At 42.1% G+C, this 23,984-nt stretch overlaps 2 protein-coding genes across 4 annotated transcripts in view; one reads left to right on the forward strand and one right to left on the reverse strand.

The window, feature by feature from the left end:
* The first annotated feature begins 3,066 nt into the window (after nucleotides 1–3,066).
* On the forward strand, nucleotides 3,067–3,806 carry LOC110562628 (claudin-34-like). Its single transcript, XM_021659463.2, has one exon. The coding sequence runs from the start codon at nucleotides 3,067–3,069 to the stop codon at nucleotides 3,703–3,705; it is 639 nt and encodes a 212-aa protein (XP_021515138.1). The 3' UTR covers nucleotides 3,706–3,806.
* An 8,945-nt stretch (nucleotides 3,807–12,751) lies between these two features.
* The window catches only part of Tbl1x (transducin beta like 1 X-linked), a 174,858-nt gene continuing 163,625 nt past the window's right edge, over nucleotides 12,752–23,984 (reverse strand). For all 3 annotated transcript variants that reach the window (XM_021659465.2, XM_021659464.2, XM_060375185.1), the window contains 5 exons: nucleotides 23,074–23,148; nucleotides 22,524–22,651; nucleotides 20,210–20,375; nucleotides 16,955–17,056; nucleotides 12,752–16,093 (listed from right to left, as the gene is read on the reverse strand). In XM_021659465.2, the coding sequence (XP_021515140.1) occupies nucleotides 16,067–16,093; nucleotides 16,955–17,056; nucleotides 20,210–20,375; nucleotides 22,524–22,651; nucleotides 23,074–23,148 (498 nt within the window). In that variant the 3' untranslated portion in view covers nucleotides 12,752–16,066. The remainder of the gene's footprint in view (nucleotides 16,094–16,954; nucleotides 17,057–20,209; nucleotides 20,376–22,523; nucleotides 22,652–23,073; nucleotides 23,149–23,984) is intronic.

Genomic DNA, 23,984 nt, shown 5'->3' on the forward strand with positions numbered 1-23,984 from the left:
CACATTGCCACAAGGCTGAAAATTGTGGGGGCCAAACTCTCAGGGCCAGCTCTCCCAATACCCTGCCATCAGGATCAGCTCTACTTTGCTGCACCCTCGAGGTTGCAGGGACTGCTCTCCCAAGTGCTATAGCTGGTGAGGGACAGGGACAACTCTCATTCTCATGATCCAAAAACTTCCTTCTGCAATGTTCAGGCCCTGCTCCCCTGAGCACTTCAGCTGCTAGGAGAATGGACAGCCTTCCTGTTCTCACACCACCAGGGCCATCTCTCCCATGATGCCCCGGTGAGAGGTGGGGCCAGAGATCTCAACATTCATTGGCTTTTCTGGACCAAAATTTTGGAGTCCTTCCACAATCCTCCCTGCAACCTGGCCAGGTCTATCACACCAATACCCCACTATGTTGGTATCGACTTGTCTTAGGGTTACTATTGCTGTGATTAAAACACCATGACCAAAGCAATTTGAGGAGGAAAGGGTTTATCTAGTTTACGCTTACACATCACTGTTTATCACTGAAGGGAGTCAGGACAGGTACTCAAACAGGGCAGGACCCTGGAGTGAGGAACTGCTTCAGAGGCCACGGAGGAGTGATGCTCACTGGTTTGCACACCATGGCTCGCTCAGCCTGCTTTCTTAGAGAGCTCGGGATCATCAACCCAGGGATGGCGCCACCCACTGTGGACAGGGCCCTCCGCCGTTGACTACTAATTGAGAGAATGCCATACATGCTTGCGTACAGCCCTGTCTTAAGAAAGCACCTTCTCAACTGAGGCTCCCTCTTCCCTGATGACTCCAGCTTGTGTCAAGTTGACATAAAGGCAGCCAGTACAGTGAGCTACATAATTTGGCCATATGTCAAATCAGACAACAGCAAAGACAATGTCTTTCTGAACCACTCAGGAAAATCTAGATCCAGCCTAAGTAGCTTTCAAGACCCCATCTCAAAGTGAAAATTTTAAGAAGTCTGGGGAGAAGATTCAGGGGCAGCAGGCTTGCCTAGTTTGCATGATTCTCTAGCTTCAATCTGCACTACCGATTGATTTAGAACTTTCAGTTAGAGAATGATGCTTATTAATATTGTTGCTGGGAAGATTGCTCCAGCCATTACAAGAAATTTCCAGTAACAGCCTTAGGCGCTCCCTCCCTCATACCTCATCCATAGTATTGCAAATAAAAAACTCTCCAGACCCCTCACATTCCTTCACAGATTGGAGGTCTTCTGATCAGCCTTCATTCATCTGAACACTCACCTAATATTCACCAACTTCCAAGGTGAGGCTGTGCGTTTTGACCTTGCCATTCAGACAGGTCTCAGGGACATGGTGGTATGCCCTCTCCCTGTTTTGAAAACTTAGACTCTTTCTTTGGTTGAGTTAGAAGTTAGTTCCTTAAAGAACTCCTTTCACCTTCACTGCCTCCCAACAACCATATGGCTTCATCTCTTCATGTTATGCTCCTCTGAGGCATATGTTGACACAACTTCCCGCATTGGCTCCTGGAGAGACTGTTTTTAGTGGCTGACATATAGGATTCATCCAATAACTTAAATCTATTGAACAGAGGGTTATTAAAGGTAAAACCATGTTGTACCCAGATGGTGATTCTTTTAGCAATGAAGATGGAGATGTCTTCAGACACTTCCAAGAATTATATTTTACTCATTTTATAGATGGGTAACTTGAGGGAAATGAATCCCCTTGGGTCTCACCCTGCTGTTTGTTCTGACCACTTTTCCCCTAGAACACCAGAAAGGGTACATGCATGAAGAACATCTGACAATAAACTCCACGAAACATACTGTAGGGCATAAGGGCCCAGGTCAGGGACAGAGCATTTGCTGAGCAGGCGCACATCATTAAGCTCTATTAGCATTTCAGTAATAAATTTGAAAGGGATGAGGTCCCATGGAAGCATTTGGACAGAAAAGGAGGGGTATAAATTGTGTAAATCTAGTACCAGTGCATGAAATCTCAAAACAATTTCAAATTTTTACATCAAAAAGAGGGCTGGGAAGATGGCTCAGAGATTAAGAGAATTTCCATCACCCACATGGCAGCTCACAACTGTCTATAACTCCTGTTTCAGGGGACCCAGCATCCTCACGCAGACATACATGCAGGTGAAACACCAATGCACATATAAATCAATCAATAAAGCTTTGGGAAAGAAAGCAACAACAAACAATGCCAACAATATAAAACCTCACCCAGGCCAGGCATGGCAGCGTGTGCCTATAATCCCAGTACTCAGGAGTCTGAGGCATGCAAATTGCCTTGAGTGTGAAACCAACCATGGCCACATGTTAAGTCTGAGAGAAGTCTAGCATGTTAGTCAGACCCTGCCCTCCCCCCCCAAAAAAAAAAAAACCAAAAGCACCAAACAAACCACAACAAAAGTGTGATAGATTTTTTTTTTTAATCTAAAGGGAGGGATCAGCAGTAAGTTCAGACAAATCTTATTTTGTATCTTCCCGACAGGTTTCGTGATCTACTAAGTAAATAAATAATCATTATATAGTGTGTTACTATTCTCTCTGCATTGGTTCTCTGCGCGACATGTGATAAGTGAAGACATTTGCTTCGGGTAATGTACAGGAGAGAACTGTATATATTTTCTAGAATAACATACTAATCTATTACTTTTAAAATGATTAATTAATTGATTATTCACCTGATTATTCATTTCTTGAGAGATACATGGGTTTTTCAGAGATAGCTTATTCCGTAGCCAGGCTGGCCTTCAACACAACCACTACTACAAACAGTGCTGTGGTGACCGTCATCATAGGTAAATAGTTGTGGTCAAATGTTATGCCTATCTGGACCAATAGTCAGAAACAGAACTCTTAGAGGTTGTAGGCATTGTCAAGCTGTCCGTTAATATGTTCCTTCTCTGAGTTTGCCAGGATCACACCCATAACAGCATATCCTCATATCCTCACTGTCTCAAACATAACTGAGGCTTCCCTCCTGGTAGTGGTCTCCCAGGGAACACTGTCCTAGGCCTAAGGAAGCCATCCTTACACTGTATGTATTTCTTTGCAGTTGTCCGGTGTTCGCGGTCATGTTGCTGCTCAGTAAAAGTTCCAACTGCCAAGTCGGAGGTTTTGTTTTGGCATCCATAGCATGGATCCTTTGTAACATCTCTGCAGGCCTCCCACAGTGGCGAGTCTGGTACATAAATGAAACCAGGTTCTCCGAGCCTACAAAAGCCTTTGTAGGGATGTGGAGAGTCTGCCTTTACGACCAAACCATCAAACCCAGCAATGGTAGAGGGTGCCATGAATACACCTACCATGAAAGATTTGTCCCTTGGGATATCCGAGTCATTCAACGCTTCTTAAAGATCTCCAACATTTTCGGATTAATTGGGACAGTTGCCACCGTTTTCGCTCTTCGGAATGTGCATACAGGGAGACCACAGAGGAAAATCCCATACAATCCATTCTTCATTTCAGCCATTTTTAACACCATTGCTAGTGCCTTCGTCTTCTTCGCTGTCTTATGCAATTACATCTCTGTCATCCACAAAGCAGGAATTCCCTTCCCAGTATCTTTTCATATACCTTCACAACCACCTAATCAGAGACTTGGAATTGCTAATGTAGTGGCAAGTATAGCTGCCCTCATGTTTTTAAGCAGTGGTGTTATTTTCTTTTCTTATACTTCTCCTATGGAAAACCAAGTGTTTCCTGAGATTTGAAAATTAATTTACACTTTCATCACCTTGAAATCCCCAATTCCCAGGGGTTATAGCAAGCATTTTTAAGACCTTTACTTAAGTTTTTCAAGGACTCAGAACCACACCCAAATAGCCCATGACCTAAAAATGGCCAAGTTGGCCTATTTTCTGTCTTGTTTTATTATTTCATTGGTTGGATTGTGGGATTTCAAGAAATAAAATCTTGTTCACTTGCTGATTTTATGGTATCTGAGTTTTGACTACTGTTGTCTATACATGGAAATGAAAGTTCATTTATCTCTCACCTCACTTTCTGAATCCAAGGTAAAACAAAAGTAGGCCTGTTTACTCTGTCATGATACTGCTATCTTTGTGATCATTTCCATATCTCATCTATAGTTACAAGGCTCAGCAAGTTTTAAGATTTACATATTTCCTCCTTTCTCTAGCCCATTTAAGCCATTTTTTATTTCCAGAGTGATTTAAATTCTGTGTATCATACCCCTTTATCCTCATATACTACAATATTCTCTAAAAATGGGTGTTTCTTGCCTGACCATATCATGCTTTTAAAGGCTTAACAATTCTCCTTTGTTATCAAGCCCCCAACCTCAATATTGGATTGTTTGATGACATATTCCCCGCATATATGTTTAAGCATACCCTTAAGATGCTTGTGCTCTCTAATGCTTTCTCTATGCACAGAGGCAGAGTAGGGCTCGCTTAGTAGTGGCTTCTCTCCTCGTGGTAAACATGCTGCTGCTCTGTTCTTTATATTAATGGGGATGTTTCCTCTCCCTTTCCTCGAGGGCCTGTTTGTCCTTGGAGATCTAGACTCACCATTCACACAGTAGTATTCATAGCTCTGTGAGCCTGAGCTATGGTGAAACACCTCTGTGTGCACATATACCTTACCTTACACACATTCTTAGTAATCTATGGGACTTTGTTAAAAGGATGGTGGAGAAAGAATAGCTTCAAGTCCTGTCTGCAGGAGTAGAGGATGCAAGATACATTTTGGTCCTCCTCTACAATCATATTGTCTCTATCACCCTGTTCCTTTCCTTTATTTCCTCCTTACCTTCTTTTTGATTTTGTTTGTTTGGAGATAGGGTCTTGCTATGCCACACAAACTGCCCTTAAACTTGTTAATTACAGGATGGATTAAATATGAAAAATCTGCATTTATTAAAAACAGAAAGAAAGGTACTCCATGAGAAAGAGTGTACCCAATAGTATTATGTAGGGTTCTCAAAGGAGTGTCAAGGACCTTTTTTTTTTTTTCATTTTTTTTACAATGAGTATATAGCAGCAGTTCTCAACCTGTGAGTCCTTTTGAACCTCTGTCTCCAAAAAATATTCACATTACAATTCATAACAGTAGCAAAATTAGTTATGAAATAGCAAAAAAAAAAATCATTTTATGGTTGGAGGTCCCTACAACATGAGGAACTGTATTAAAGAATCACATCATTAGGAAGGTTGAGAACCACTGGTATATAAGGATTTTATATAAGTGGCTTTCAATTTACATATCTGAAGGTTGCTAAGGAAATGTCCCCATTTTCTAACATTGCCTAAAGAATGTAATGTGTAGCAAGGTCAAAAGATAACAGATGTTTGTTTGTTTTAATTTTTTTTTGATTTTGATGTTTTCAATAAAGTTGTAAGGTGAATTTAAGTGGGGTATCATTTAGGTCTAGTACAGGGGCTTGTTATAAACCTAAGATTGAGGCTAAAGAGATGGCTCAGCAGTTCAGAACACTGACTGCTTTGTCCAAGGTCTCCTGAGTTCAGTTCCCAGCAACCATGTGGTGGCTCACAACCATCTATAATGGCATCTGAAATCCTCTTCTGTCATATAGCTTTACATGCAGATAGAGCATTCACATATACAAAATAAGTACATCTTAAAAGAAACAAGGTTATATGTCATTCTAGTTGTACGTAATCACAGCCCGTCCCGACCTAAATAATTAAGGTGTCCTTGAGCAGGCATCATCTGACCCTAGGTGAGCACAACGTCACTACGATTCCTTACCATGCTATCTGGCCTCCATTTGAGATGAGACCTTTCACATAGAATACTTTTTCAACATTATGGGTTTCTTGTGTATTTATGCCTTATTTACACAAAAACATAGTTCTCACTTTGAAAGGAATAAGAGATAGTTTATTATGGAATCAAACATGTCTGGAAACATGGATTCAAATATCAAAGTCCTCAAGTTTTTATTATTACACAACAAAAGAAAGTAATAGTTTATGGCACTTTTTTTTCTTATATTGTTTTTTTTTTTTTTGAGTCAAGATTTCTCTGTCTTGGACTCATTTTGTAGACCAGGGTGGCCTCAAATTTACAGAGGTCCATCTGCAAGGCAACTTAAAAAAAAAGATGAGTGAGAACATCAAGCCAAGTAAAAACAAACCACTACTATAGGCCTTGTATATTATCTTTCCCTTTTGATTGGCAGAAGCTAGTGGTCTCTTTGCACATTCCAAAAAAAGAATACTAGATCAAAAAGAGGTGAGAATGAATGGTTAGCAAGGGAGCTGAACATTGACCAAGATGTCTCTAGACAGCCAGCATTCCAACTCTCCACAACCATGGAAATAAAATTGAATGAGTCAATTAATCTTGTACCAGTCTTTAACAGTTTTTTTTTTCTTTCTATAGTTTTCACTTTACCATATTACTGCCTCAACACTGTAGTTTTTAAATATTTTGTGCCTAGATTAGTTGGACTTCTCTAGACACAAGCATATGGTGGTTTGAATGAGAAATGTATTTGTTCCAATACGTGAGACTATGACCAAATATTCCACACATGCAGTTCAGTTTGGGAGGGTTATGAATCATCCAGAAGACAGGGCCTCACTAGAATAAGGAAATCATTGGAGGCAGGCTTTGAGGGTTTAGCAGCCATGTCCTATTTCTCTTCCCTCCCTCTGGTGCCTGTGTGAAAATGGGAATGTCATATGAAAATGTGATCGGCCAGCTTCCTGTTCTTTCTGCCATGCCTTCCCTACTATTATGGACTCTTCTCTGGAATCATGAGCCAAAATAAACTCTTCTATAAAAGTTGCTTGTAGTCATGGTATTTATTCATAACAACAGAGAAGTAACTAATAAAGAAGTTAGTGCCAAAGGTGGGTTGTTTCTGTGAAAAACCTGACCATATTGTTTTTGGAGAAATGTGAAAGACTTTAGAACTTTGGATTAGAAAAATAGTTAAATATTGTAAGCAGAGTTTAACAAGCTTAGGATCCCAAAAGACAGTAGTGTCGAGAATAATGGAACAGTAGGCCTAGCTTGTGAAGTTTTAGAGGGGAGCAAGGTCTCTTGAGAGAGAAGCTATTTATATGACATTTTGACAAATAGTACAGCTAAATTTTTCCAGTATCTCAAGAACTTGCCTGGGGTTAAATTAAAAAAAAAATGAACTAATTTGACAGAGGAAACTTCAGGACCACATGGGAGTCTGTGGCATGGTTATTACGGATTATGCTCAGGCAGATCTCCAATGAAAAAACAACAAATAGAGCAAAAATGTATAGTTTGGAGAAGAAAACCAGAGGAAGCTTAATGTTATGGCAAAGGCATAGAAGAAGCTGCAGTTTTTCAGATCAGATTATTAAAAGGTCTCCAGGATACCTGCCCAAGGATGCACTGTGACCTATTCTATAACCCAAGGAGCTCTGTCTGGGGCTGGTCACATATATACAAGGGGCTCTAACACCTTCACTATCTGAAATGGCTCTTGAACTGCCTTTTACACACAAGGGTCTCTAGGACCTTCCTTGCCACTCCACATGCTCTGGGATTGGTGGCTTCTACACAAGGGGATTTAGGAACTTCCACATATACAGAAGGCCTCTACACCTTCCCCACCATGGCTCTTGTAACTCCCATATATATATATCCTTCCTTCTTACTAAAAGAGCTGACAACACTACCACTACTTTTAAGAAAGCCACATACATTTTTTTTTTTTTTTTTTTTGCTTCTTCAGTAGGAGCCCTGAAACCTTCCACATCTGTGTAAGGAGCACTGAAATCTTTCAGATTTGCTCAAGGGTCTCCATACCTTCTGCGTCTGCTCAAGAGGCTCTAGGATAATTCACATGTGCACAACAGGGCTTCAGACAAACCCCTCCTCATGAATATATCCTTAGGCATTTCCCCTCTCCCTAACTGTGTCCCAGGCATTCGCATTCTAATATCAAATGGAGATTGATCCATGTCCCCCCATCAGACTAAGAGGGTTTCAATCCTTTGCTTCTGCCAAAGGAAAGCTCAGATTTTCTCCTTCTGCTGAAATAAGATCTACCACTATTCAAGGGAACCTTGTACCTACCACATCTGTCCAAGGGGGCTTCAGTCAGGAAAGTCTTGAGACATTTTCTTTCAATTCAAGGAGATTCAAACATTGCATTTCTGCAAAAGAGGGGCTTAGGGCTTTCCATTCTGCCCCAGAGGGCACTCCTACAACCTTTGTTAATCATAGGGGCCTCTGAATATTGTACTCTGGCATAGAGAGCCAAACACCAACCCTCTATGCCCATGGAGACCTCATATCTATCAAGAGAGACACAAACATCCACCTTCTGTCTAACAGGGTTTCATTTATGTTCCTCACTAATGTAACAGTATTTTCCTTTTCTAACCAAGGAGGATTCAAAAGGGGGCTGAAATCTGCCCTCTTTTACTTAGGGAGTACCAATCCCTCCCATAACAAACAAGGGGTTCTTAAGCTTGCTCCTTCTCACCTAGGGGGCCACAAATACTCCTACATTTTCCAATGTGGCCTTTAAAGAACTCTACTGGAAAATGGGACATGGAAACTTATCATCTGTTCCCAAGGAACCTTCAGATCTCTTTCCAATCAACAGGGCCTTGGGCTTTCATACTCTTACAAAGGGGGCATCAGACATAGCCCTTGTAATAAAAGAGGCCTTAGAGCATGAAACTTGCTCCTTCGAAAAAACTGGACTTCAGACATGCTTTTTTTGACCAAGTTGGGTGTGTGTGTGAGCAGCATCCAGAATTTTCCCCTCTGATTAAGAGTGGTTCAGACTTTCAACTTCTGCCCAAGGGGGCTTCAGACCATCTTTTTTTGCCTGTGGAGGCCTCAGATCTTCCCACTCTGTGCAATGGGGCTTTACATGTGTCCTATCCAAGAGGGGGAGTCTGTGACCTACTCCCTCTTACAAAGGGAGCATAGGATCATCTCCTACCCTAAAGTTTTCAGACATTTCCCATTGATACCAGAGGGACCTCAGACATGCTTCATCTGATCAAGGAGGGTTTCAGATCCTCCACTTCTTGTCAAGGGTATCTCAGACCTATTTCACCCAAGGAGGCCTCAGACCTTTCTCAGTGAACCAGAGAGGCCTCAGACCTATACTTTCAGAACTTGGGGTGAACTGGGTAGGACTCAGATCTTTATTGCCAAGAAATCTTTAGACATGGTAAAAAGGATCAACAGGCCAAGAGATCTAACCAGTATGAGCAAGGGAGCCTGTGACACATTCCTTCTCCTTAACAGGGACTCGTACCTGATTCAATTGACCAAAGAGCCCTCATACATTCCATTCATATGCAAGAGGGCCACAGAACCTTCCTTTCAGCTGAAGGTGGCCTCAGATATACCTCTTATACCAAGTGGCCCCCAGAATAGTCTACTTTCCTCAAGTGTTTTCTCTAAATGAGAAGACCTCAAATCTATACCTTCTTTCTAAGGAGACTTTAGACTTTATCTCATCATGGAGACCTCAAAACTGCCATAGCTGCACGAGAGAACCTGAGACCTAGCTCCTCTTACCAAGGGTTTCTGAAAGAGTCTCAGAAGTGTCACGTATGTACAAGAGGTCTTCAGACCTACTTTAGTAACTAAGGAGGTCTTAGACTTTTCCCATTTGCCAAAAGGAACCTTAAACCTACTCTCTCTAACCAAGAAAACTTAAAACCCTCGTGTTTTGCCTAAGGAAAACCTATGAACTCTTTCCTTTAACCAAGAAGACTTCAGACATTTTCTTTTTGCAAAAGGAGGGACTAAGACCTTTGATGATGTGAGCTACTGACCAGGCCCTGTGACCAAAGGGTCTCTGAACTTTATTCTCTGCTCAAGGGTACCTCTAGACATCTCTCACATGACCACGGATGCTTAAGAGCCTTCTTTCCATGGAAGCCTCACATCTACCTCTTCAACTAAGAGGACGTTAAAATATCTACTCCTGAACTGGGTGGCCAGGCAAATACAAATGTGATCTCAGACAACTCTGGACTGAGGTTCCATGGTAGAAAATAAAAAAGCTTAGCATGGAACCCGGGCCATGTACATTCAAATTGGTCATGGGAAGTGGAGAGGTTCCATCCTTCATGCCAACACCCATGCAGCTGATGATAAGCTTAAGGGGAACACAGAACAAAGGACTGTCATTGACCTTGTTACAAGAATGCTCAAATTGCTGTTAGTCCTACAACAGAGTTCCCAGGGATATAGAGCTTTTAGATTTCAATGAAGATTTGGAAACTGATGAGGGGTTGCCTGCCCTATTTTACATTGTTCAATATATCCTGGAACATTCATCCTTTGCTCAAGAAGGTCTTGGCCCTTCCTACCCTGTCTTACTCTGGCCAACACTTTTCCTCTTTGAATGATAAAACTAGCCTAAAACCTTCCCCTTACTAACCAAGGGAGTCCTCCATTGAATAATTCTGACATGAGAGATTCTCTCTCTGAACAAGCTTGGAATTAACAGTAAGAGTTATCTTTCAAGCTATTCGCCTTCAAGCTAGTCATGGGAATTGGAGAAGCCTGCCCATATCTGGACAGAATGAACACAAAGTAGAGGAAGAAATCTGGCCAGTGACAGCCATATAACCTTCTGGAAGAATGCTCAAGACTGCTGAATGGTCTCTAGATGGATATTCTGAACTGTGAAGAGTTGGAACCTGTGGAGTCAGTGCTTAAGAACTTCCTCCACTCTACAAGGTACAGGGTACATACCCATTTCCCTTCCACCCAAGGCTATATGGGACTTTTCCCCTCTGCCCAAGGTCTTTCAAGAACTTGACCTTTGCCCAACTGAGCTTCAGAATTTTCTACTCTCACAAGAGGATCTCAGAGCTTCCTCTATTCCTAAGGGGCCTTTCTCCTTCCCACTTCGTTGGAAGACTATCACACTTCTCTCTTAGACCAAATTCTATCTTAGACCATACTTACTTTCCCAAGGGGGTCTTAATCATTCATTTTTCTGTGAACAGGCCCTCACAATTTCTTAGTAAGAGCTGGCTTCAGACATTTATTTCCTTCTCACTAAAAGGACCTCAAACCAAGAGGAACTTTCACCACTCCCTCTGCACAAGAAAACAGAGGTGGGGTCTGTGACCTTCCCACTTTGACTAAGAGAACTTCAGACTCTCCTTTTGCCCAAGGAGGTCTAGAGCGTGCCACTCTGATAAGGCGCCCCTGTGAACAAGGAGGCCTCAGACCTGTATTCTCTGTTCAAGGGGGCTTTAGTCCTAGCCCTCTGATGACAGAGGTGTGATGAACTCACACCTGTTCCCTTCTAATGAAGGTGGCTGCAGAGTGCCCCTGCCTCAGCAAGATAGCTAGGCAAATACTCTTGAGACCCATGGGACCTCAGAATATTCTTGGTTTAGATCACAAAGCTGAAAGAACCTGGCCATCTGTCTTCAAGGCGGTTACTAGAAATGAAATGTTCCCATTTTCCATTCATAGATCTATACAACTAAACATAAATCTTGAGTTAACATCAAAGGTTGGGACGACCACTTTTCCTGTTGGAAGTGTTTGCTTTGTCTTCTGGAGATTCCATGAAATGTACGGGTATTTGGAGCTGGGAATTGCTGGAAGCTAACATGGTAGCACTGGGACCTTTGTCTACTGAGCAAGGTAACTGGAACCTTCACATGCCTGAGGAACTGTATCTTCCTGTTCTGCCAAGTCAGCTGAGGACTTTGCTTCTCTGTCCAAAAAAATTCAGATTGACCCCCCCTTTCTAAGTTCTCAGAATGTCTCTCTTTGACAAGGTTGGATCCAATCCAACTCTTTTAAGAGACACACATTGTGCCTCATTCCTTCCCCCTCTTAAGGTGAATTCAGACACCCCCTCTCCCAAGGGAGTATAAAAGCTAATTTTTTTGACCAAGGGGAACTTCCCCTAATGATGACATACCATGATGACATAAGACATGTCCCTCTGATTCAGAGCTTGCCTATTACTCCATGGGGCCTCATATACATGGGGGCCTAAGACCTGTCCTTTATCTTAAGAGGGTCTCAAATCTTCCCTTTAGGACCTAAGTAGTTAGGCTGCACAAGGTATCCTATACACCTTTAGCAGAATAGGATACAAGACCCTTCTGCTTTTTTTTTTTTTTTTTCTTCCTAGAGACTGGGTTTCTCTGTGTAGCCTTGGCTGTCCTGGATTCATTTGTAGACCAGGCAGGCCTCAAACTCAGTGATCCTACTGCCTCCATCTCCCTGTGTTGGGATTAGAGTGTGCCACCACTCCAGGCCTTCTGCTCTGTTTTACTCTGTCTGAGACTTCCCACCGAAGCAACACACCTCTTTCCCTTATGCTCAAAGGGGCGTCACACCTACCCATCTGATCCGAGAGTGTCTCAGATCTTCACCCTTGTTCAAGTGAGCTCCAGAGCTACCCCTTTAATCATGGGGGCCTTGGAGCTTCCCACCTTCTATAATGGCCTCACACTGGGAGGCTGTGTGGCCTAGGTGGCTGACTTAAGATGAGAGGCTTAAGGGTTTAAGCCTGTGCCACTTACTGATCTATGGGTACATATAACATGCCACCTCATGTTCTTGCCACTACAGATGGGGCCAAGACAACCACAACCTCTCTACCATGATGGACTGTACCTTCTCAAACCAAGAGCCAAAAATAAGTCTTCCCTAAAGTTTTGTCAGATATCCTGTCACAGAAACAAGTGATCCACATTGTTCTCTCCTTCATTTGTCAGCAGACGTTATGATACCAACCAAGATGAAACAAACAAAAAGAAAAACACAGTCACTATGTTCTCTAATATCAAAATAGAGCAATTTATTCAAGACACTGAATATGATCTGTTGATTCTCTTGAAACAAATGAGCTACAACACACAAGGTGATTCTTTTTTTCTTCTTGAAGAGCGTGAGGGGTGAGTGGGAGTTGGGGATAGAGGACAGAAGGGGAGGGGAGTTTTGATGGTGCTTAACAGAATGTGGAAAATGTTGAAAGAGGACCATGTCTGGCTGTACGTCTGACACAGACAATAAAAACTGCACAAGCCAGAATTCAAAACTTCAGTGAGTTGCAGAACAGACATTTATGCATTTGACAAGAAACAAAACGGAAAGGTAGAACAAAGGTTTCAAAGGGGAAAAGCAACAAGGAACAAAGCAGATCCTTACATGTGACAAAGTGCACTTCACTTGGCTCCATGATCTATTTCTTAGTCAGACAGAACAAAAAGTCAAGTCCTATGGTGTTGAGTAGGGTCAGAGAGTTGAACCTTGTAATGTCCATCTGGCCCTTCGGTCCTCTAAAGGCAGCATCCTGGATGTGCTGGGAATGGTATGTGGTTACTTCAAACTCAAGGAAAAATACCTGGAAAGGCTGCTGTGTGACTACACTGCTTTCAAAGTTGAATTTGGTCACAAGACTAACCATTCCCCACAATGTATTAGGAGTTATAAACAATGTTAGGTAACGGCATTACACATAGGCCACCCCTTGACCACACAAGTGATGCACCTGTTCTACGACAGCAGGGCAAATGATGGCGTCCAAGCGCTGGCCACTTCAGAAACAGCTACAGACTGAGCTGTTTTATGGGGATGGACTTGAGGGGTGTGGGTTGCATTCTTCTGCTTGGTCCTGGTGTGGCCAGCGCTAAGTTCATATACATGTTTAGCTGCAAGACCAGGGAAGCGAATGGTCTTTAGGTTTCTCCTGCATGGACTGAAACTTTTGTCCTAGTCTCACAGCCATTGACTCCAAAATAGTAAGTCTTATGTGGCTTAGATTCATCTAGAGGGTGTAGCCTGGACACCCAGAGATTGTCTGATGAACCCCTTATGTGTTATCTACCCATCACCACCATATAGCAATGTGGAACTTGTCAAATAGAAGTCATACTGTACAATAGACTGACTTTTAACAGCTAATCTGCTGTAGAGATGAAGAGAATTTTACTTGGGGAACAAAGACAGGATTTATCTGGACTTCCAAAATTATATTCTAAAGCTAAAGCAGTCTCAGGGCAGGAAACTTCATATCCACTTACGCAGAGACATCTAATATGATCAAATTCTCCACAGAACTTGGGCTTTCTTTGCTAAGTGTTTAGGTGCCAGAGTCCAAACTTACCGCTCAACTCAATACCACCACACTTGGATTTTGAGGGCTCACACAATTTACACGTCAAAGTGGAATCTGATTCACGTTGTTGGTCCTAACCTTTGTCTGTTGTGTTCGGAGCACCTAACCTTCCCTGCTGGCTGATTTTTTGGCTCCGAACATAGATACTTTCCTCTAAGTAACACTTGCCTCAGCTGCAGACTGGACCCTGCATACCGCCACTTGCAGCCCCACTGACTTGGCCCAGCCCCCTTATAGTCTGTCCCCCATTACTAAACTAAAAAAAAACAACTTGGTGTCAAGTTATGACAAGAAGCAAACAAAGGCCACCTGATTCAATGATGGCAACTTTACCAGGCACACAATGCCTTATTTTGTTGTTGTTGTTGTTTTTTAATAGTTAAAAAAACAAAACGCCAAAAAACCCCTCTTATTTCTTTCTCATTTTTTTAAAGCTTTGTCCTAATCTTCTGTAAGAGAAATTGGAAAGTTGGCAGAAATGATTAGTAACATTCTACCTGGGTCATAATTTCTTTTTAGCATTGAAAGTCTCCCTTGAGATTCATTGTCTTCATGAGACTGAGTGACACTGAGGCCTTTGGGTTGATTTTGCAAGATTTACCAAGCATACTCTTGATAAAGTGTCCATCTGTAGCTACACTGTTGTGAGAAAGATGTAGCTGGCAGGTGCCATGAACCACACTTGGTCAGGGTGGCTTTTTCACTGTGTTCCTACTGGCTGCTGAAGTAAATGTGCACCAAACAGCTCAGATTTCTGCGTGGTGCCAAATCAGTGGGCTCTTCCCCACCAGCTGCCAAAACAATCCCCTTGTTCTTCCATAGGACGCTTCCCAAATCCAGTTTTCCTAACTGCCTTGTGTGAAGCTGAAGGGAAAGGGGTAATTAGACACCTCAGACTCTGCCAGTATCTTCTTAGTCTCTTAAATATGAATTTCACAAAACTCTCTATGTCTGATGGCCATTTTAGGATTTTAAAGTCATTTTTAACATAAAAATATTTTTTTTCAAAAAATATTCCAGGTTCTTTCTCTTATAAGTCTTTTTTTTTTTTTTTTTCTGTAAAAAGTCCCCCTCCCTGCCTTCTTACATAAAGCACTTTACTATGCTCTGAAAGTGCCTTTGGGACCTAATGTGAAGCAACTATGAGAAAGGGAAAGAGTAAGCAACAGGGAGAGGTGGGACGAGAGGAAGGGAGAGTGCTGTCCGTTAAAGATCCACTGTGCGCATGTGGCCATATCTATGCAGGATTTCATTACAAGTGAGACCACACCAGAGCAAGGACATCAGAGGAAGGGGTGGGGAACAACAAGGGAGGACTGAAGGACTAAGCCAAAAACAGTTTTCATCTGAGGTGGGAGGACCCAGACCACAGAATTTTAGCAGATAGAAAAACCACCAAAGAAGGTTCTAGAAAATACAGCGTTGGGATTACAAAGTCACACATTTCATTGGTACAAACTGGTCTTTTGGAGAGCAACTGTAGTATCCAAATTGATGGGAGGGAAACACCATAAGGGGCAGGTTTTTCCTCCCTATTGGTTTATCACAGCATTTTTTCTTTTTTTTTTTCTTTAACCTTTTCTTTCTTTTCTTTTTTTTCTTTTTTTTTTTTTTTTTGGCACAGCTTTATGTTCTTCCTTCCCTGTTCAGTCATTAGAGCCTGTTTTGGATGGAAACCAAACCATGCACCATGTAGCTGATGGCTTCATCCTTCCCCAGCTGAGCATTCTAGGTGGAAACCATATTCCTGTGATACAACCATGTGTATGACTTTGTATTTGTTTGTGTTTTAAACTTCTGGATGGAGATTAGGGGGTGGGGGAAGAATCCTGTGGCCAGGGACAGGTGATTTCCAAGTAGACTCGAACAAGTCATGTTAACACAGTTTGGAGCCCATCATAGGAAGGATGCTGCAATCCCACACATTCACTGCTGGTCCATTAGAATGGTTTTGTTTCTACATTTTGTGTTTACTTTCGGAGATCTAAGACACAGACCTGAAAGGAAAGATAAAGTTTCTGTTACTCTGAGAGGCAGTATCAGGTGCCTTCAAACATATGCTGGAAAGGTACAGCCTAGCCACCAGCTTCATCCTTTAAAGTTTTAATGGAACAAAGTCAAGAAAAGAGAGAGAGAGGAAAAAAAACTCTATAAACAGGGTAGTTTCTGAACATCAGAACAAACTCTAGCAAAGAGCAGGGGAAAGCCAGGCCAAGAACCATTCCAGGAACTCACAGAGTAACTGGGTCATCAGATCTCAGGCCACACCAATGACTCAGTCCATTAGCCAGAAAGAAACCTCAAGTTAAGAGGCAAATTAAACATGACATATGCTAGTGGACCACAACAAGATCTACAGAAACCAAAAGTCCTGTCTGATGAAAACTATGTCTTGCAATGGCACTCTTTAGCCAGAACATGCACATGTTGACACAACAGGAGCAAGTTTCTTACTTTACATACTAATGCTAGTTGTGGCCAGATATTTCTTGGCCGAAGAGCATCCCTGGACTTCACCAGAGAAATGTCAATGGCACCCTGCACCAAAGTAGTCACAACCTAATAAGACTCTAGATTCTCTCTTATGTCCTGGGGTACACATGTGTGCAGAGTCACTGCAGCTTAGATCAATCAAATTCATTGATATTCTGCAGCAGAGAAGGCTATTTCCAACCCAAACAGAAGCCTCCTTTATAACACAAGTAAACACACATGCATGTGGCAAGCACCTGTTATGGGAGAAGCCTCAGCAGGACAGGGAAGCCTCACAATGCCTTTGGAAGAACCTAGTGTTGGATTAGGGATCAGCTACCCTGCACCCTCCCTTCACTCCCAGCAGACCAGAGGCACCCACTTACAGAGCCATCAGATGCACTGGCACCCACTTTGTCTCCTCGAGCATTCCAGCACACCTCAAATATGCCGCCTGTGCCTCGGTAGCTGTGAACGAGACTTCCACTCTGTAAAGCAAAGCATCTGTCATGAGAACTCGGAGGAGGCCCCAAAATGACAGCAATAAAGGAGGGATACTCTTTCTCCATAAAGATCTATTTGATTGAGAAGCTTTGAAGCACATTGAAGTCAAAGGAATTTCCATAAACACCAATCTACTGCCACCCACATAACTGCCACATTTTAGTTAAAGCCATGGCTATCCCCAACAATGCCTTATGGCACTAGGAAGCACAAGACAGTGGGTTTCCATGAGATGATGCATACCTGCCAGATAGGGACTTTTGACTTATGACCTTTTTCTTTCTTTCTACCCTTGAGTGCTGGATTTGAAATCTGTGTTGTCATGGTGTGTTAGGCAGGAGCTTTACCACTAAGTCACATTCCCTGCTTTCCCCAGTGGCTCTGCTAAGATGTTCTTAAGCCTCCATGGTGCTGGGGTATGAACATACCTTACTAATCCATCCTCTCTTGTCTTTTTCCTAGGGTGTAGATCAGCCTCCTGGGCTGAGGTCTTTCCACCTGCTCTAGCCACTAGTTAGTTCCTGTTCTGATTATTATCGAACATCATCTCATTCTCTTGGTTCCTCAGAACACTTGAGTGAGCATAAGGACCCCTCCCACTAGCAAATAGACAATTACATGTATTAACATGTCATGAAGTTAAAACTCCCATCAATTTTGGATACGTAATTTGTATGAATGAATGTGTATTGTGGTATTTGTTAGTGGTTGGTCTGACATGCATCATGAGACGTAGGAAGCCTTGGTTTCTCAAGACTTAAATAAACCTTCAGTGAGTGTCTTTATAAAACATGGTATGAGTGGTCGCTGTGATAGCTTGTTTGTCAACTTGAATCTGGGATCAACTAAAACCCAAGCATTTGGGACACACATTTTCTTGATTGGGTCATTTGAAGTGAGAAGACCCAAACCTACATCTGGGCCATGCTTTCTGGTGGCAGCCCACATAAAAGGACACAGAAGAAGGAAGTTTTGCTGTTGTCCTGCTTGCCCTCAGTCTCACTGACAAGTTCATCTATCCTGCTGCTAAGGCACTACTTGGCTGGTAGTAGTTCAGTGTACACCTTCAGGACCCTAATGTAGACTGAAGACATCCAGATACTTGGCCTTTTCTTTGTGATCATACAGACATTGATGGACTAGCCAGACCATGGCCTGTAAGCCACTCTAACAAATCCCCTTTTGATACAGATTTATTCTATCAGTTGTAGTCCTCTGGAGAACCTTGACTAGCAAAGTCACTAACCCCAGAGGCCACCAACTAGTCATTAGTTCTTACCCGCAGGAATAACGTATCCTTGCCATACACATATTTACTTGTTATAAAATATATATTTACCATTATCAGGCTATAGCATGTATTAGCAAAGCATAAGAAACATGCACTTATATAAATATTTCTATTTACATAAAAAATAAAAGTATAGTATACCTTGTGACTATAGAGAACAGCAAGCTAACAGTATTAGATACAATTATTACAAGAGGATCAAAACAGGCTCTACGGTGTCTCAAATAAATCCCTTCAATATAGACTCAATAACCTTAGACCTTTATAGCACCCTCCCCGCTATAATTAGTCAATTATAAATGACACAGGTCTGCAATCCCAGCTACTCTAAAAGTTGGAGAAGGATTCTAAATTTGAAGCCAACCTGGGCCCTACACAGAGTTCTAGGGCCCTAGATTCAATTCCTAAGTGTGTATGTGTGTGTGTGTGGGGGGGGGGGGGGAAGAAAACCAAAAAGTCTAACCATTACTCCTATAATATTCACATTGTATTGTACTGGGTATTGTGAGTTACCTAGTAAAAGTATATGTGTGTCAATTCTATACACATACCATGCCATCTTATAGATATGAATTGGGCTCCACAGATTATGATATCCACAGGGGTAGGGGTCTGGAGTCCATTCCCTCAAGGATATTACAAGGCACCTATATTTCAACTGGTTGGCCCCTTCAAATTGTGCTTATCATTAGCAAAATCTGTTCTCTCTGTTTGAGTCTTCCCACACATATTTCTACTTGTTCAGTTTTGCTTCGTGATAACACAAAACATGCTGGCTTCAATTCCTGGATGAGAGGCTGCTATCAGCATGCCCAGAAACAGGTTGCCAACTTTTGGAGTATGTCCCTGAAAAGCCTGTGATCTCATTGGACTCCTGGAACATGGCTTATTCACAGCCTCCCTTGTCACAAGGAGTCGTAAACTTAAGATTTCAAATACTTCTAAATGTCAACCAATCAAAAACGAGGAAGAAGTGAATTACACAAACGTGAGGCACCAACTCTTTCTTGAGGTCAAGCAAATTGACTCCTTACTTATTTTCATCTTACTTATCTCAATTGGAATGGTGACCAAGGGCTGAGATGTAGCTCAAGGCAGATGTTTGCCTGCCATCCCCCCAAAGAAACAAAGAACAGCCCAGTACACGACTTCCTCCCATTCTACCACACTAGTTCTCATCCACTTCTATTCATGATATTCAGAGTTCACTCATCTGTATAAGGCTAGAGGCACCCACAGTGGCAGTATTGACTCCAACCCCTTCCCTTTTTAGTCCCTGCTGAAATGACAATCCAATATCCATAAAATCCCGAGTTAAACAAATATAAAACATTTTCAAATGTGACAATTCCAAGCCTCGTATTTCTTTGTGCTGAGATGCACCACAGTGGACAAGGGGAAGGTCAAGTTGGTTGTCCCAGTATCCCCTTAGTGTAAATAAAGTTCTATAAACAGCCACCTATTGGGCCTTCCTACAAAGAGCAGCATTTCTAAGGTGACAGAACTAGGTAGTGCTTTTTCTTCAGTATGACGTAGTTCTTGTCCCTGGCAGGATAAGACAACAGAAGACAGTAGATACTACAAGGGAGAATGCTCATGAGATGACAAGCTAGAGAGTTCTGGCTTGAGGTCAGAAAGAATCCAGAGGACATACTCCAGGCATTATAGGTGGGGAAGGCGTCATATCACTGAGGTACACACAGCAGATCACAGAGAATCTACAGTCTCCATGGGGAGGCCCTACTTACTCTCTAGCTGAGATAACTCATTCCCCAGCACTCCTGACAGCCAAAGAACTAAGAACATGCCTTTTGGGAAGAATTCAGCCAGGAAGTCAAGACATTACCTGAGTATTCCAGATATGGACACACTTGTCAAAGGATCCACTGGCCAAATATTTCCCATCAGGGCTGAATGCTACACTATAGACAGGCTCCTGATGCTTGGTCAGTGTGTGGATGCAAACGCCTCGCTCCACATCCCACAGTCGAACCGTAGAATCAAATGAAGCACTAGGAAGAGAACAGAGAACACAACCACAGAAAAAGGTTGGTTATTCAAAATCTCTATGATCTATCTTAGGTGAACTATCTTTTACTTACACTTGAAATTTTTTTCACGAGAATATTCTACTGAGCCTTTTCTCTCCAGAATAAAGTAAAGCTTCTACCAGACAAAACTCAGGACCTTCCAAAAGCCAAGTAGGAGCTTTCCCATTATGCAACTGTTCTCATTTCTTTCTCTAGTTTCCATATCTCTGATCACGAAACGCTTTTGTGGACTATTTAACCAACTTTTCTAAATTACCATCATTGTTTATAATACATCTATTTGAAGTCCACCCAGCCATGACTGAAAAAAAAATTGAGTGAAGATATACTTAGACACAAAAAGTCCTAAACCCACATGTTCATGTATAATTACATGTGTATATACAATCACATTGGCAAGGGATACAAATTTAATTATTTTCAGATCTAAAAAAAAAAAAAAATACCCAGTACGTATCAAAGGGCTGTCATCACCTGGCTTTCTGTATCTCAACGGAGTCTCACAAGCCTCAGTGTGACCTTTTGTTCTTGTGAATTAGAAGATAATGTACGCTGGTTCCTGATGTGTACCAAGTGCTACCAGGAAGCCTCTCCCTATACATTGAAAATAACTGATACACAGAGCATTGCATCATTCTAATGCAATTGGGTTTTTAGAAAATTATTGAAAAAAGAAAATTAAGGCTGTGTGATCCTCCAAGTTCAGGCACTCAGTGTTTGGGTAATTTCTGTGTATAGTTTAGGTTTGTTTGCATTTGGATTTTTGGTGGTGGTATGTATGTTAGGCAAGTGATCTAGCACTGAGGTATACCTGGAGCCACTTAGCATCTCTTCTTGGAGACAGCCTTCAATGTGAACACTTTCCACAAAACTCCTTTTCACTGGCAGGAAAGGCTGCCTGCCTTACTATTATTAGGTAGGTGCTTCCTTCCTTACAAGAGACTTACCTACCTGTCACTTACTTCCTCCACAATTGAAACAGCACAGACCAAGCTTCCCACTGCTCCTTGGAAACCAAATATTCCTTTGGGGTCTGGTCTTGTCCAGACTAAACAGCCACGGTCCATAAATCCAAACTTTAAAGATCTACAGCACGGCTTCCAGATCATTCTGACTCATAATTGCCTGAGATCATCTGTCTAAACATTCTTATTAAACTACCAAGAATAGGGTTGGGGTATACTTGATGAGCATTGCCCAACATGTACAAGGCCACAGGTTCCATCCCTGTACCAATAGCCCAAAGTGACTTGGTTTGCATGATACCTCTGACCCCTTGGTTTTAGGTCTTGGCTGACTGGCAGTTCCAATATTAAAAGATTTGGGTCATCTTTGGCTGAGTCAGGGAAACATTTTCCTCTAGTTAATCTCAGTACCAGAGCCTCAAAAGCCAACTGTGAGCTCCAAGTTAAGCTCTGTTTTCCTTTTTGTCTTAAAATTTTTCACTCGACTAAGCCAACCCTCCGTACCTTCAGGTTCATGTTTTATCCAACTGCAGATAAGAAACTACCGAGAGGGAATGCAAAAACAAAACAAAACAAAACAAACAAACAAACAAAAATAACAAAAACAAAAAAAACAAACCTGCATCTTGGGCAGGCCTATAATCCTAGCACTTCGAGGAAGTAAAAGGTTTATCTCTTAGCTAGTCTAGTTTACATAGCAAGTTCTAGGTCAGTCAGGGCTACATAATGAGGCCCTGTCACAAGCAAAACAAAACAAACTTACCTACTTACAGGCACACAAAACTGTATTGGACAGGTGCAGACCACATGGTTTGTCAGTGTTATCTAAACTATCCCTCCAACATTATCATCAAATGAGTATTACAGGGGAAGGTATTCCGAGGTTGGAGGCAAATGGAATTAAGCGCTCCTGGATTTTCACACCCAGACAAGGTTCAGGAAACATCTCCATGGATACTGAGGGAAGATATACTTCTATCTTTTTGCCCCTGCTTCACAGGGGACTCACATTCTGTTTAGTTTGGAAGATCATCGGCACTGCTGACTCTAGGTCTGAGTCTCCCCAACCGAGTTACTCACTAGGCAGCAGCAAACGAAGCTGTGCTCAGGAAGGAGACAGAGCTGTGAAGTTGCCCTGCCTTACCTTGCTAACATGATGTTGGAGTTCGGGTTGCTGGTGGCTGGTCCTGTGGGACTCCACTTGATGGTATATATCTCTTTGCTGTGAGCTTGGAGGTCATGGACACATGCATCCTGCTTCATACTCCAGATCTGAAAGAGGCATTGGTCACAGTGTGAGCTAATACTGTGCCCCGAATGGAGAATGGTTTAGCACCATTTATTCTGTTGCACCTAAGGGAGCACTCCTTAGGTGGCAGATCTGGGAGAGGCTCACAAGCCAGCAAGGAGTCAACCAGGCACATTAGCAAGTGACTGTGAGGAAGTGTGAAAGCACAGAGTCAAGCTAAGTCTACAAGTATGCTGCTGGTGGACAGGCCACAAGGTCTTTCAGTAGAAACCTTGGCCCCAATATGTCAACATTCCGTGGAAGGAAAAAACAGTCTAGAAATCAGGAAAGTCATGGAGAAAAGACAGCATTAAAGTAACGTTCCAGATGATGAGGGTGGGGTTGTTTGCCAGTGCAGGGACTTGTCTAAGATTAAACACTTCATCCCTTTAGGCACCAACATTACCTTTAATGTCATGTCATCAGAGCAGGAGGCTAGCAACATTCCAGAAGGATCCCATTTGATAGCATTGACCTCATTCTGCAAGACAGTACAGAATTTCAGAATCAGAACCTTTAAGTAGGTAAGGCAGGCATCTACTAAGTGGCCATACTGTAGTAAGCACTGCAGAACAGAGGGCCTTTGGAGAGTTCACAGGATCTCAGAAACCACAGCACCAGAACCCATTCACAGTTACACGCTCCTCATTTTGCTTTTCATTCATAAAAAAAAAAAACAAAACCAAAAACAAACAAACAAACAAACAAACCACTGCAATATATCACAAATGACCAGCCATACTCTCATCCATACTCCTTTAGGAAATTTTTTTCTTATTAAGTAAGCCAAATGAAGAATTTGCACACAATAAGAAGAGTAAATTAAATCAGTTATTATTTATTGCTGCTTGAGAAAGGGTCTCACTATGTAGACAGGCAAGCCAAAAGCACTTTATGCATCCCAGGATGACCTAGAACTATTTTTGTCAGCCTCCTGAGTACTAGAAGTACAAGGATATGTCATCAAGCAGAGTTGAAACTACGTATTTCTATTTTATTTTATTTTTTGTTTTTTTTGAGACAAGGTTTCTCTGTGTAGTCTTGGCTGTCCTAAACTCACTTTGTAGACCCGGCTGGCCTCAAACTCAGAGATCCAACTGCCTTTGTCTCCCTGAGTACTGGGATTACAGGTGTGCACCACCATGCCCAGTTAAAACTAGTTATTTTTAAGTGTGGACTTTGATCATCATTTTCCTATGTGCTTTCAATACAACAGTTTTTCTTTACTCTGTTGAAATAGTTGCTGGATGTGATGTAAGGTATAGAAGGGCTTAGACAGAACAAAGGCAGAGACAGACAGAAGGAAAAGCCATCTGA

This window comes from Meriones unguiculatus, chromosome X (genome assembly GCF_030254825.1).
Source record: "Meriones unguiculatus strain TT.TT164.6M chromosome X, Bangor_MerUng_6.1, whole genome shotgun sequence".
NCBI lineage: Eukaryota > Metazoa > Chordata > Mammalia > Rodentia > Muridae > Meriones > Meriones unguiculatus.

Coding starts and splice junctions, on each gene's coding strand:
- LOC110562628 (XM_021659463.2), top strand. CDS start 3,067: ATGTTGCTGCTCAGTAAAAGTTCCAACTGCCAAGTCGGAGGTTTTGTT.